General features: G+C 33.8%; 1 protein-coding gene across 1 annotated transcript in view; it reads right to left on the reverse strand.

Moving 5' to 3' along the window:
• Positions 1-15,271, reverse strand: part of STXBP5L (syntaxin binding protein 5L) — a 387,732-nt gene that overhangs the window by 280,595 nt on the left and 91,866 nt on the right. Inside the window, exon 5 of the mRNA XM_024120465.2 lies at positions 14,508-14,608. Within this exon, the coding sequence (XP_023976233.1) occupies positions 14,508-14,608 (101 nt within the window). The remainder of the gene's footprint in view (positions 1-14,507; positions 14,609-15,271) is intronic.

A 15,271-nucleotide genomic window follows, 5' to 3' on the forward strand; every position in this document is an offset into this window, starting at 1 on the left:
GGGAAGATCCCACATGCCGCGGAGCGGCTGGGTCCGTGAGCCATGGCCGCTGAGCCTGCATGTCCGGAGCCTGTGCTCCTCAACGGGAGAGGCCACAACAGTGAGAAGCCCGCCTACCGAAGAAAAACAAAAAAACAAAAAACTTTATTCCCTTTCTTGTCCCCTCTGACATCAATTCTGTGCTAACTGAAAACTAATCATCCAGAGTCAAATGACTAAAATTGCTATTGTTGGTGACATCATAATGTACTAAAATTGCTACTATAGATATCATTAACGTACAAACTCAGGTTGTTTCTCCAGGGCAAGATGAGCTAACAGACCACTGAGCCATGGACCACCTGGCCTGAGAATCATAAACCAGAGACATGCTGACTCCTGAAACAATGATTAAGAAATGTCACGAGATGATGATTAATCCAGCCTCTATGTTCTTCCCCCTTATAAAAAATCTCTAATTCAAAGACCAAGTTGGAGCAAATCTGAGACACGTCTCCCACTCCCTTGCTTGCTGCCCTACAATTATGCCCTAACTTGGCTTCAAACAACCACTGTCAGAGTTTGGCTTTCTGCACCGTGGGCACACGAGCCCTTGCTCAATAACAAAAACTCTCAGTAAACTAGGAATAAAGAGGAACTTCTTCAACTTGATAAAGAATAGCTACAAAAATGCTTCAACATCACACTTAATGGTGAGAATAGATGATTGTCCCCTAAGATCAGAAACAAGGGAATGATGTCCCCTCTCATCACTCCTATTCAACATTGTATTAGACGACCTAGCTAATGTAATATGAAAATTAAAAAGAAATAAATGATATACAGATTGGGAATAAAAAAAATAAAAATGTCTATGTTCATAGAAGACATGATTGTCTATGTAGAAAATTCCAAAGAACTGACAAAAACAACCTCCTAAAACTAATAAGCAATTTTAGTAAGGTTTCAGGATACAGGACAATTGCTGTCGATTGCTTTACTATGTACCAGAAATAAACAATTGGAATTTAAATTTAAAAACACAATACCATCTATAATAGCACCAAAAAATGAGATGCAGGGATATAATTCTAACAACATATGCACAAGATCTATATGCAGAAAACTTCCATGGGTTAGTAATGGGACAGGGAGGGAGGAGAGTGAGTGTAACCATAAAGGTGCAGCACAAAAAAGATCTCTGTAATAATAGAACAGTTTCTTATTTTGATTGTAGTGGTGTTTACATGAGTGTCCACATATGATAAAATTGCATTATTTATGCAGACTCAACTACAAACACACACACACACACAAATAAGTACATGTAAAGTTAGTGAAATCTGAAACTGTGAGTAGTACAATGTTGATCTCTTGGTTAATATTGTACTATAGTCATATAAGATATTATAATTGGAGAAAACTGGGTGAGGGGAACACAGAAACTCTCTGAACTATTTTTGCAACTTCCTGCAAATAGACAATTATTTCAAAATAAGAAGTTTTCTAAAAAGTGAAATAACAACAAACAAAGCCTGAGAGAATTCATCCTAATAAACCTAGAGTAAAATAAAGAATAAAGGATATTCTTTAGGAAGAAGAAAATGAATCCAAACAGAATTACAGGAAGAGATAAGGATCAGAAGAAAGAATAAATATATAATGGTAAAAATATATTAATATAAACTGAATATTGAGATTATAAACTTATTAGCAATACATTATGGAGTTTAAAGTGAATCTAGAAATAAAACACATGGTATCAATTATACAAAAGGCAAGAGGGATGCTAAATGGAGATAAACGTTAAGTTACTGTCATTATCAAAGAAGTGACAAAAGAAGTACTGTTTTAGACTGAAATAAGTGAAGCTTCTATGTTGAAATCTCTAAGTTAAACCCTCAAACAAAAGGGAAAAAATACATATTAACTTCACATAGAGAAAATAGGATAATCAAAAGTTTAAATCAAAAGAAAGTAAGGAAAATTAAAAAGAAACATAAAAATTGGAGTGAAATAAAAAACATTAAGATAGTAGATATAAACCCAGATATAACAGTAAACTATATTAAATGTAAATATACCAAGTACAAGACCAAGATTGTCAGACTAATTTTTTTAAGTATATGTTTACAAAAATGAACACAGAGAAACTGACAGTAAAACAATAGAAAAATACACACCATGCAAACACTAACCAAAGAAAGCTGGTATAGCTATATAAATATCAACAATGTATATTTAAAAACAAGATACATTACTAAAGAGAAAGAGGATATTTCATACTGATAAAGGAATAAATATATATATAACAATTCCAAATCTGTATGCATCCAAAATTTAGCTCCAAAACATATAAATTGTTAGCATTAAAAAGAGAAGTATCCCTCTACTTCATTTCACTGTGCAGTAGAAACTAACAACATTGTAAACAATTATACCCCAATAAAAAAAGAGAGAGAGAAAGAGAGGTAGTCAGATCTATAATCGTAGTGGGATATTTTAACACTCCTCAATACTACATAGAACAAATACAAATAGAAGTCAGTAATAATTTAAAAATCCAAACAACACAATTAACAAACCTGGTCTAATTTACATATATAACATGCACCCAATAACAGATGACTAAAAATTCAGTTTTTGTGTACATTTACCAAAATTGTCCATATTCAGAATCATAAAACAAGTCTTAACAAATGAAAAAAGATAAATAGAAAACCTCCAACTGCTTGGAAATTAAGTCATTTATAAATAACACAAGAAATCATGGAGAAATTATCAAAGATTTTAGCTTCACATTAACAAGGATAAGACATACCTACAATCTCCAAATACAGCTAAAACAGTATAATTTACAGGAAAAATTTTAGCCTTAAATTCATTTGTTATAATGAAGAAATATTAAATTAATTACATGAGATTCCATCTCAAGAACCTAGCTAAAAGATAGTTAATCAGACACAACAAAAGTTGCAAAGAGTAGTAATCAATGAACTACAGCAACATATGTTGTTCAACTGAGGAAGTCAACAAATCCATCAAAATGATAAATCTATCAAAATCACAAAAATGATAAATATGCAGATTGATCATGAAAAATGATAACTCAAAAATCACCAATATCAAGAATGAAGAACAGATCTTCTCTATATATTCATCAGTTGATGGACACTTAGGCTGCTTTCATGTCTTGGCTATTGTAAATATTGCTGCTATGAGCATTGGGGTGCATGTATCTTTTCGAATCGAGTTTTCATCTTTTCTGGGTATATGCCCAGGAGTGGAATTGCTGGATCATATGGTAGCTCTGTTTTTAGTTTTTTAAGGAATCTCCATACTGTTTTTTCATAGTGGCTGCACCAATTTACAGTCCCACCAACAGTGTAGGAGGGTTCGCTTTTCTCCATACCCTCTGCAGCATTTATTATTTGTAGACTTTTTGATGATGGCATTCTGACCAGTGTGAAGTGATACCTCATTGTGGTTTTGACTTGCTTTTCTCTAATAATTAGCGATGTTGAGCATATTTTCATGTGCTTGTTGGCCATCTATAAAGAACATGTGGTGTGTATATATATATATATATATATATATATATATATACACACAATGGGATATTACTCAGCCATAAAAAAGAATGAAATTAGAACATTCTTTAACACCATACACAAAAATAAACTAAAAATGGATTAAAGACCTAATGTAAGACTGACACTATAAAACTCTCAGAGGAAAACAGAAGAAGAACACCCCTTGACATAAATTATAGCAATAGCTTTTTCGATCCATCTCCTAGAGTAATGGAAATAAAAGCAAAAGTAAACAAATGGGACCTAATTAAACTCAAAAACTTTGGCACAGCAAAGGATTTCATAATGAAAAGACAACCCACAGAATGGGAGAAAATATTTGCAAATGAAGCAACTGACAAGGGATTAATCTCCAAAATCTACAAACAGCTCATGCAGTTCAATACCAGAAAAAACACAAACAACCCAATGCAAAAATCGTCAGAAGACCTAAATAGACATTTCTCCAAAGAAGACATACAGATGACCAAGAGGCACATGAAAAGATGCTCAACATAACTAATTATCAGAGAAATGCAAATCAAAACCACGAGATATCACCTCACACTGGTCAGAATGGCCATCATCAAAAAGTCTACAAACAATAAATGCTGGAGAGGGTGTGGAGAAAAGTGAAAACCATGGTTCAAAAGGATACATGCACCCCCAATGTTCATTGTAGCACTGTTTACAATAGCCAAGACATGGAAGCAAGCTCATGCAGTTCAATACCAGAAAAAACACAAACAACCCAATGCAAAAATCGTCAGAAGACCTAAATAGACATTTCTCCAAAGAAGACATACAGATGACCAAGAGGCACATGAAAAGATGCTCAACATAACTAATTATCAGAGAAATGCAAATCAAAACCACGAGATATCACCTCACACTGGTCAGAATGGCCATCATCAAAAAGTCTACAAACAATAAATGCTGGAGAGGGTGTGGAGAAAAGTGAAAACCATGGTTCAAAAGGATACATGCACCCCCAATGTTCATTGTAGCACTGTTTACAATAGCCAAGACATGGAAGCAACCTAAATGTCCATCGACAGGAATGGAAAAAGAAGATGTGGTACATATATACGATGGAATTAAAAATAATGAAATAATGCCATTTGCAGCAACATGGATGGACTGGAGATTACCATACTACGTGAAGTAAGTCAGACAGAGAAAGAAAAATATCATAAGATATCACTTATGTGGAATCTAAAAAAAAATGATATAAATGAACTTATTTACAAAACAGAAACAGACTCACAGACTTAAAAAACAAATTTATGGGTTACCAAAGGGGAAAGGGAAGAGGGGAGGGATAAATTAGGAGTATGGGATTAACGAATATACACTACTATATATAAAACAGATAAGCAATAAGGATTTACTGTATAACTCAGGGAACAATATTCAATATCTTATAATAACCTATAATGGAAAATAATCTGAAATATATATATATAAAACTGAATCACTCTGCTTTACATCTGAAACTAACACAATATTGTAAATCAGCTATACCTCAACTTAAAAGAGAGAGAGAAAAAAAAGAATGAAAAACAGGAAATTACTATAGACACTACTGTTAAGGCCAATAAATTTAAAAATTTTGATGAACAGGATAAATTTCTACCAAAACATAACTTACCAAAACTGACTCAAGGAAAAAAAGAATATCTGAATATTCCTAAACCTATTAAAGAAATGAATATGCCATTTTAAATCTTCCCACAGAGAAAAACCCAGGCCCAGATTGCTTTACTGGTGAATTTTTTTTCAAATTTTAAGAAAGAAATAACATCAATCTTTCACAAGTATTTGTAGAGTACAGAAAAGAGGAAACATTCCCCCATTCATTTTATAAGGTCAAAATAACTATGACATAAGAACCTAGCAGGGAATTCAAAAGAAAGGAAACTTACATGCAAAGCTCTTGTTAACATAGATATAAAACTCTTAACCAACTTATTAGCAAAATATTAGCAAATCCAGCACATATATTAATGCTAATACATCACAAAAGTTGTATTTATTCTGGGAATACAAGGGTCATTGAACACCCAAAAATCAAGTGATGTCATTTACCACATTAATAGATAAAAAGGAAAAAAATAATATGATCTCACAAAAGATGCATAAGAACTATGTGATAAAATTTAACACCATTCATGATTTTTAAATATATATGCTTATAACAAATTAGGAGCACAAGAAACTTCCTTAAACTAATAAAGAATATCTATTTAGGGTTTCCCTGGTGGCGTAGTGGTTGGGAGTCCACCTGCTGATGCAGGGGACACGGGTTCGTGCCCCGGTCCAGGAAGATCCCACATGCCGCGGAGCGGCTGGGCCCGTGAGCCATGGTCACTGAGCCTGGGCGTCCGGAGCCTGTGCTCCGCAAGGGGAGAGGCCACAACAGTGAGAGGCCCGCATACCGCAAAATAAAAAAAAGAATATCTATTTAAAAGCCTGCAGCAAACATACACTTAAAGGTGAAATAATAAAAATATTTTCCCTAAGATCAGGACAGATTCCAAGGTAGTCCCCACAATCACCACCTCTTGATATCCTTGCCCTTGCATAATCCCCTTCCCCTTCAGTATGCACAGGACCTGTGATTTGCTTATAACCAACGGAATATGGCAAGGGTCATGAGATGCCACTTTCATTACTAAATTACATGTGATTGTAATATTCATCTTGTGAGGAGACTCTCTCCCTTATTGGCTCTGAAGAAGGAAGCTGCTAGGTTGTCAGATGGCCTATGGAGAAAGGCATATGGCAAGCAAATGACAGTGGTCTCTGGTCAACAGCCAATAAAAACTAAGGCTCTCGATGCATCACCTTGCTAGGGAACAGAATGCTGCCAACAACCAAATAAGTTTTGAAAATGGTTCCTTTCCCAGTCAAGCCTCAGATGAGGTCACAGCCCTGGCAGTCACCTTAACTGTAGTTTGTGAGATCCTGAAACAGAAACTCATCTAAGCCACGCCTGGTTTCCTGACCTACAAACTCTGAGATAAGAAATGCATGTTGTTTTAAGTTTGTGTAATTTTGTCACACAGCAATAAATAACTAATACAACAGGCGGGGGAAGGGGAAGCTGGGATGAAGTGAGAGTAGCATTGACATATATACACTACCAAATGTAAAATGGAAGGCTAGTGGGAAGCGCTGCATAGCACAGGCAGATCAGCTCGATGCTTTGTGATGACCTAGAGAGGTAGGATAGGGACGGTGGGAGGGAGGCTCAAGAGGGAAGGGATATGGGGATATATATCTACATATAACTGACTCACTTTGTTGTACAGCAGCAACTAACAACACTGTAAAGCAATTATACTCCAATAAAGATGTAAAAAACAATTAATAATAATAAATAAATGCTTCAGTACTCCAACAGTGAAAAAAACTAATACAAGGTCCTAACCTCGGTGCAATAATAAAAAGAAATAAATATAAATACAAATAAAAGTAAAGAAGGAAATAAAACTGTCATTATTTGAAGACGGCATGACTGTGTACATAGGAAAATCTACAATAGATAAATAATTTGAATTATTAATTGAATTTAAGTAAAGTCATTGGACACAAAGTCAACATATAAAAATAAATTATATTTTCATATTCCAACAAAAATAATATGAAAAATATTATAATATAATTATCATTATGTACAATTTACAATATATTATCCTCTTATCAGGCGTCCGGAGCCTGTGCTCCGCAAGGGGAGAGGCCACAACAGTGAGAGGCCCGCATACCGCAAAATAAAAAAAAGAATATCTATTTAAAAGCCTGCAGCAAACATACACTTAAAGGTGAAATAATAAAAATATTTTCCCTAAGATCAGGACAGATTCCAAGGTAGTCCCCACAATCACCACCTCTTGATATCCTTGCCCTTGCATAATCCCCTTCCCCTTCAGTATGCACAGGACCTGTGATTTGCTTATAACCAACGGAATATGGCAAGGGTCATGAGATGCCACTTTCATTACTAAATTACATGTGATTGTAATATTCATCTTGTGAGGAGACTCTCTCCCTTATTGGCTCTGAAGAAGGAAGCTGCTAGGTTGTCAGATGGCCTATGGAGAAAGGCATATGGCAAGCAAATGACAGTGGTCTCTGGTCAACAGCCAATAAAAACTAAGGCTCTCGATGCATCACCTTGCTAGGGAACAGAATGCTGCCAACAACCAAATAAGTTTTGAAAATGGTTCCTTTCCCAGTCAAGCCTCAGATGAGGTCACAGCCCTGGCAGTCACCTTAACTGTAGTTTGTGAGATCCTGAAACAGAAACTCATCTAAGCCACGCCTGGTTTCCTGACCTACAAACTCTGAGATAAGAAATGCATGTTGTTTTAAGTTTGTGTAATTTTGTCACACAGCAATAAATAACTAATACAACAGGCGGGGGAAGGGGAAGCTGGGATGAAGTGAGAGTAGCATTGACATATATACACTACCAAATGTAAAATGGAAGGCTAGTGGGAAGCGCTGCATAGCACAGGCAGATCAGCTCGATGCTTTGTGATGACCTAGAGAGGTAGGATAGGGACGGTGGGAGGGAGGCTCAAGAGGGAAGGGATATGGGGATATATATCTACATATAACTGACTCACTTTGTTGTACAGCAGCAACTAACAACACTGTAAAGCAATTATACTCCAATAAAGATGTAAAAAACAATTAATAATAATAAATAAATGCTTCAGTACTCCAACAGTGAAAAAAACTAATACAAGGTCCTAACCTCGGTGCAATAATAAAAAGAAATAAATATAAATACAAATAAAAGTAAAGAAGGAAATAAAACTGTCATTATTTGAAGACGGCATGACTGTGTACATAGGAAAATCTACAATAGATAAATAATTTGAATTATTAATTGAATTTAAGTAAAGTCATTGGACACAAAGTCAACATATAAAAATAAATTATATTTTCATATTCCAACAAAAATAATATGAAAAATATTATAATATAATTATCATTATGTACAATTTACAATATATTATCCTCTTATCATTATGTACAATTTTCAACAGCATTTAAAATTATCAAATATTTATGACTAAAAATAATAAAAATGTAGAAGACCTCTACAGAGAAATCTATAAATGTCATTTAGAGAAATCAAAGAATACCTAAGTAAGTGGTGGGATATATACCACGTTTGATTCCCTGACTGTGTGTGATTCAGACAATGAATCAATATGTCATCATTGTTAAGGACAATCAATCGATATTGCCATTCCCCATCATCATGGGGAATGTCAGTTCTTCCCAAATTGATCTACAGATTTTCGATATTTCTAATCAAAATCTCAGCAGATGTGTTTGTGGAATTTGACAAGCTATTTCTAAAATTTACAAAATTTTAAAAGTTTTAAAATTAAAGAATTAAATTTAAAAAATTAAAATTAAAGAATCAAATTAAAGAATATCCATTAAATTGAATACTACATAACAATGAAAATAATAAACTACAGCTACTGCAACATGAATGAAACTTACAAATATAATGTTGAGCAAAAGAAGCCAAATAGGGACTTCCCTGATGGCACAGTGGTTAAGAATCCACCTGCCAATGTAGGGGACACAGGTTCGAGCTCTGGTCCGGGAAGATCCCACATGCCGTGGAGCAACTAAGCCCATGTGCCACAACTACTGAGCCTGTGCTCTAAAGCCCACGAGCCACAACTACTGAAGCCCACGTGCCTAGAGCCCATGCTCCGCAACAAGAGAAGCCACTGCAATGAGAAGCCCACACACAGCAATGAAGAGTAGCCCCCGCTCGCCAGAACTAGAGAAAGCCCGCGCACAGCAACGAAGACCCAATGCAGCCAAATTAATTAATTAATTAATTTTATTTTTTTAAAAAGAAGCCAAATACAAGTAAGTAGATATGTACAATTCCATTCCTATAACTGTCAAAAACAACAGGCAAAACTAATCTATAATGTTTGAAATCAGAATAGTGTTACACTTGGGGGTTAGGTAGTGATTCGAAGGTAACACAGAGGGATTTCTGTGGCTTTAGCAATTTTCTGTTTCTTGAATTTTGAATTTTTTACATGGATATAAAATTATTTCAAGGCATACACTTAATATTTACACAGTTTCTTGATAGTTCAGTAACATTTGCACACACACCAAAAAAAGAATAAGGAAACTTTTTATGTACTGATAAGGAATGATCTTGAGAATATATAAAGAGAAAAAAACAAGGTACAAAACTGTTTGTATAAGGTGCTACAACTTGTGAAACAGAAATATATGATACTTTCATATTTGTCTATACATAAAGAAGAAAATTATGTTACATATAATATTTGTTTATATGTGTACAGAATGAATCTCTAGAAAGACACAAGAAATTAATAACACTGCTTGGCTCTGCGGATAGACACTGAGTGTCCAGGGGACAGGAGTGGAAGAAAGATCCTTCACTGTACATACAACTTTTATCTTTTGACTGTCAAACCAGGCAAATATGTTAATTACTTAATAAAATTTTAAAAGAAAAGTAATTCAGATTATCTTTATAAAGCAATAAAATATTTTAAATTTGAGTTATAAATAGTGTCTCCCAAAGCCAACTCTGATGGGTCAAGTCTGCTAGAGATTTCAGAAATAAGGTTCTTAATAACATATTCCTTCCTGGCAGTTTAGCTAACATTCCTTAGAAGTATTCTGACAATATTAATTAGCAGAACACCACCGATAGAAAAAATAAACTCTGATATAATCAGTACAAATACTTTATGATCTGTATATTATAGCCTATCTGTTGAATTTTACTTGAAAACCATATAAAACAATTCTACGCTTTCCCCAACATTACATGATTTATGATCAGTGATAGCAAGGACTGTTAATATGCCTGAAATGTAAATGTTTGATTTTATTCATTTTTCAGATCATGCATCACAGTAATCAAAAGTTTTTCTTCCATATTTAGGTTTATAAACTCAGATATGAGAGGAACCCAAAGATCATCCACCAGAAGCAGCTGGAATATCTAAACCTATTTCTCAACAATCTAAGCCTGGTTGCTACCTTCAAAGACTATAAAACCAAAGACTGAAGTTGCCCTAATTAAAAAACAACTACAATTTACAAACTATATAAACTAAATATGTATATATGTATATGGCATAAGCATAAGGATACATAAGCAAAGAATATTGCCGAACATTCCAGTTCTACAAGGATTAAGTTGCAACCCACTGCAGTCACCCACTGACAGTGCCCCCAGAGGGGAAATCAGGACAGAGAAAAACAGGATGGAGCATTCTGTGTTTTAGATATATGGTCCCTAGACAGTTAAGATTCATATCTAAGGAAGAATTTCAATGACCCCAGATTCTTGCATCTTCCCATACACAGAAAAGCACTTAAATCATTAACTTGAGATGTCTGTTCCTTGTGATTAGCAGTAATCTTTTATGCTTGACTACATGTATTTCCCAGCCAAAAAATTAATATATATACTGGCTCCTTCCCTATGGTTTTGGAGCAGTTCCTCAGAGCTATCTGAGAGGCTATCTCCCAGCTATAGTCCTCAGTAAGACCCTCAATAAAACTTCACTCACAACTCTCATATTGTGTGTCTTTCTTTCAGTTGACAAGTATATAGAAATGTATACAGTTAAATGGCCGATTTAAGAGGGCTTAGAGTTCCCAAAGACGCTTGGTTAAATTCTCCTTCATTGACTTAAGCCTTGCATTCACAATACATTTAAAGATATTTTCCCCTCCACAATAAATTGTGATATTAATGATTATTCTCAAGTTCAAGATAATTAATTTATCTTTCACAAAAAGATAAATATCATATTTCTGTAAGCATTAAAATAGGCAATGTCGGACAGCATTGTCTTTTAATTTCATGTAAAAGAATGAAATTAGAACACTCCCTAACACCATACACAAAAATAAACTCCAAATGGATTAAAGACCTAAATGTAAGACCAGACACTATAAAGCTCTTAGAGGAAAACATAGGCAGAACACTCTTTGATATAAATCACAGCAAGATCTTTTTTGACCCACCTCCTAGAATTATGAAAATAAAAACAAAAATAAACAAATGGGACCTAATTAAACTTAAAAGCTCCTGCACAGCAAAGGAAACGATAAAAAAAATGAAAAGACAACCCTCAGAATGGGAGAAAATATTTGCAAACGAAGCAACTGACAAGGGGTTAATCTCCAAAGTCTACAAACAGCTCATGCAGCTCAATATCAAAAACACAAACAGCCCAAAGAAAAAATGGGCAGAAGACCTAGATAGACATTTCTCCAAAGAAGACATACAGATGGCCAAGAGGCACATGAAAAGATGCTCAAAATCACTAATTGTTAGAAAAAATGCAAATCAAAACTACAATGAGGTATCACCTCACACTGGTCAGAATGGCCATTATCAGAAAAACCTACAAACAATAAATGCTGGAGAATGTGTAGAGAAAAGGGAACCCTCCTACACTGTTGGGAATGCAAATTGGCACAACCACTATGGAGAACAGTATGGAGATTCCTCAAAAAACTAAAAATAGAACTACCATATGACTCAGTAATCCCACTCCTGGGCATATACCTGGAGAAAACCATAATTCAAAAAGATACATGCACCCCAATGTTCATTACAGCACTATTTACAATAGCCAGGACATGAAAGCAACCTAAATGTCCATCAACAGAAGAATGAATAAAGAAGATGTGCTACATATATACAGTGGAATATTACTCAGCCATAAAAGGAACAAAATAGTGCCATTTGCAGAGACGTGGACAGACCCAGAGACTGTCATACAGAGTGAAATAAGTCAGAAGGAGAAAAACAAATATCATATAATATCACTTATATGTGGAATCTAGAAAAATGGTATAGATGAACTTATTTGCAAAGCAGAAATACAGACACAGATGTAGAGAACAAACTTAGGGATACCAAGGGGGGTGGGTGGGATGAAGTAGGAGATTGGGATTGACATATATACACTACTATGTATAAAAGAGATAACTAATGAGAACCTACTGTATAGCACAGGGAACTCTACTCAATGCTCTGTGGTGACCTAAATGGGAAAGAAATCTAAAAAAGAGGGGATATATGTATACGTATAACTGATTCACTTTCCTGTACAGCAGAAACTAACAAAACATTGTAAAGCAACTATACTCCAATAAAAATCAATTTTAAAAAATAGGCAATGCCTGCAAAGTTCCTAAGATTTAAACTTGTCCAAAATCTGTCAGCTTGGTCTTTTATGTTCCTACCAGTTAAATATACCTCAAATGAATTAATAAAATTATAATTGGAAATCATCACCATCAATCATTTCTTCTCCCCAAAATGGCTATAAAAAAGGCCAGAACATTTCCTTCAACATTCCAGTTGTGAGGGGAAAAAAACTCATTCTGCCTATCTACACAAAAGGGTAAGGCCAGATCTACTCAAAACTTTGACAAACAAAAAATCTTACAAGTAGAGAAAGAGATAAAATCAGTATGGCAATATCTGAGTAGGTAATATTTTTAGTGGTAAAGGTACAAGGAACAGTATAACAACTCTTGACTGATCTTTCAATTTTTCATATCCTGAAATATTTGCTACATTACTTATTTTAAAATTTAAGATAAAATAACCAAAATTAGATCTAATATAAAGAAAGAAGTCCTATCTAGTTTTAGCAAATAGCTAAAATATAAATTTCCTCCTCTCAAAAAAATACTGGATTAACAAAAACTTCCACTGATGCTGAATCCCAAAATACTGTGGACATAATACTCATGAATACTACTCAGAATACTGAAGGTTAATGATTCAAATATTACAGTATGCATATAAGAAGAAAAAGAAAAAGCTCCAGATAGAAAAAGGAAGAATGTCTGTATAGCTGCCATCCTTTTTTCTCATCAAACCTATAAAAACAGGTTTACTTCATTAAGCTCTGCCCATACAGTGATGATTCCTTATGAACTATTACCATTCAACAAAATAAAATAGGCACTTTCTTGAGCTCTCAGCAGTGGCTGCCTGTCTCTATTATCTACCTAACTCAGTTTGTACTAGTACTTGCTAATCTGTGTAAATTTACTTCTCAGAGGTTTCTTTTTCTTTCATTAAAATAAATTTTTCCTGTGATAGCCCTTCTCAATCACACCAAAAAGTTTGACTGTTTCCCAAATAATAAACAAATATCAGATCATTTAATAGTTAAATAACAGATACAGATAATAAAATACAAACTTTACTTAATCTCAAGGTGGATTATCAGCTAAGTAGATGTCTGTTATATTGTAGCTCTGGTTGAAACCAACACTAGAAACATTAAAATTTGGGACAATTTGTTACAAATAAAATCTAATAACATTTTCCATATCCATTCATAAAATTTTCTTTTTCCAATTATTATTTCATTCTAAAATGGGAGAATTTGAATGCTGATCAATTAACCATCTTTGAAAATATTAATCTTGGATGTGCAATGTTGCACATCACTTAGTAGCAACATTTTTGGATGTCTAAAACCTCTGTCTCATATTTTTTAAGGTAAAAAATATTTAAGCAAAAGGGTGAAAGTGTAGGAGGTAACTTCCATGATCAAAAGGTGTAGAAATGCATTTAGCATTTACTTGACTTTTAAATTTTAGGTCTGGGTTTTCAGCACTTTGACCTAAGGAAAAGAACACATCATTGGTGAAGTCCTAGTTTATAGCAAGGAGAACAAGAAGATAGGAGTTCCCCATTAGAAAAGGACTGAATCTATATCAATTATGAATTTTCTATGAAAATAAACTATTATAAAAGTAAGCATAAATATTATTTCTAGCTATTAATATTCTTTTTAAAATTCTTTCAAAAATTAACCTGAAACGTGCTCAGGAAATAATTTTCTTACACATTAAGAAATTGTTTAACTCTTACATTCTTACCGTTCTCTGTTAAATTTAAGAGAATGAAGAATAGCTGGCCTTTTTTGTCTAAGGTTCCACAAATGAAGTGTATCATCTGAACCTGCACTGACCAAAGCACCCTGGAACAAAATGAAGACAAAGTGAGCAATTTACTTAATTTATGTTGTTTTTTTTGTGAAGCAAAAACAAGCTAATTTACTGAATTTTTCACTGCTTTTAATGTTATTTGTATTTATATAATGTAGAAATACAAGGAAGGACAATGCACATACTTCAGTCAGGAAGCCTAAGAATGCTAACAGTAGAAGAAGCAGGTAAACTACTGTATATGGATTGGTGAGAATGACTAGTTCAAGGAATATGCATTTATCAATAGAGGGATTATTATTATAAGAATCGTTGTGACTATTAAAGATTTCTTACATTTTCTTTGGGAAAAACTAAGTTTAATTTTTTTTTTGTTTTTACTGTTTACACATATACCATGTAGCTCTACAGAAAAGCAAATATCCAACCCAGTTTTAAATTGCAATCTGGTCCTATAAAAATACACTGTGTAAAAACTCTCTGTACAGTTAAGAAGTATATAGTCTTCCTAAAAGAAGTATATAGTCTTCCTTAAAATTTTCTGTATAGTTAAGAAGTATATAGTTTTCCTATATAGTACATTTGATATAATTTATTTTCTTACTTCAAGAAGCTTCATTTATGACAAAAGAAAACATCTGTAATAAAAGAAAACATTTCTCCAACTAGAATTCAGTATAACTACAAAAATAATA

This window comes from Physeter macrocephalus, chromosome 1 (genome assembly GCF_002837175.3).
Source record: "Physeter macrocephalus isolate SW-GA chromosome 1, ASM283717v5, whole genome shotgun sequence".
Taxonomy (NCBI): Eukaryota; Metazoa; Chordata; class Mammalia; order Artiodactyla; family Physeteridae; genus Physeter; species Physeter macrocephalus.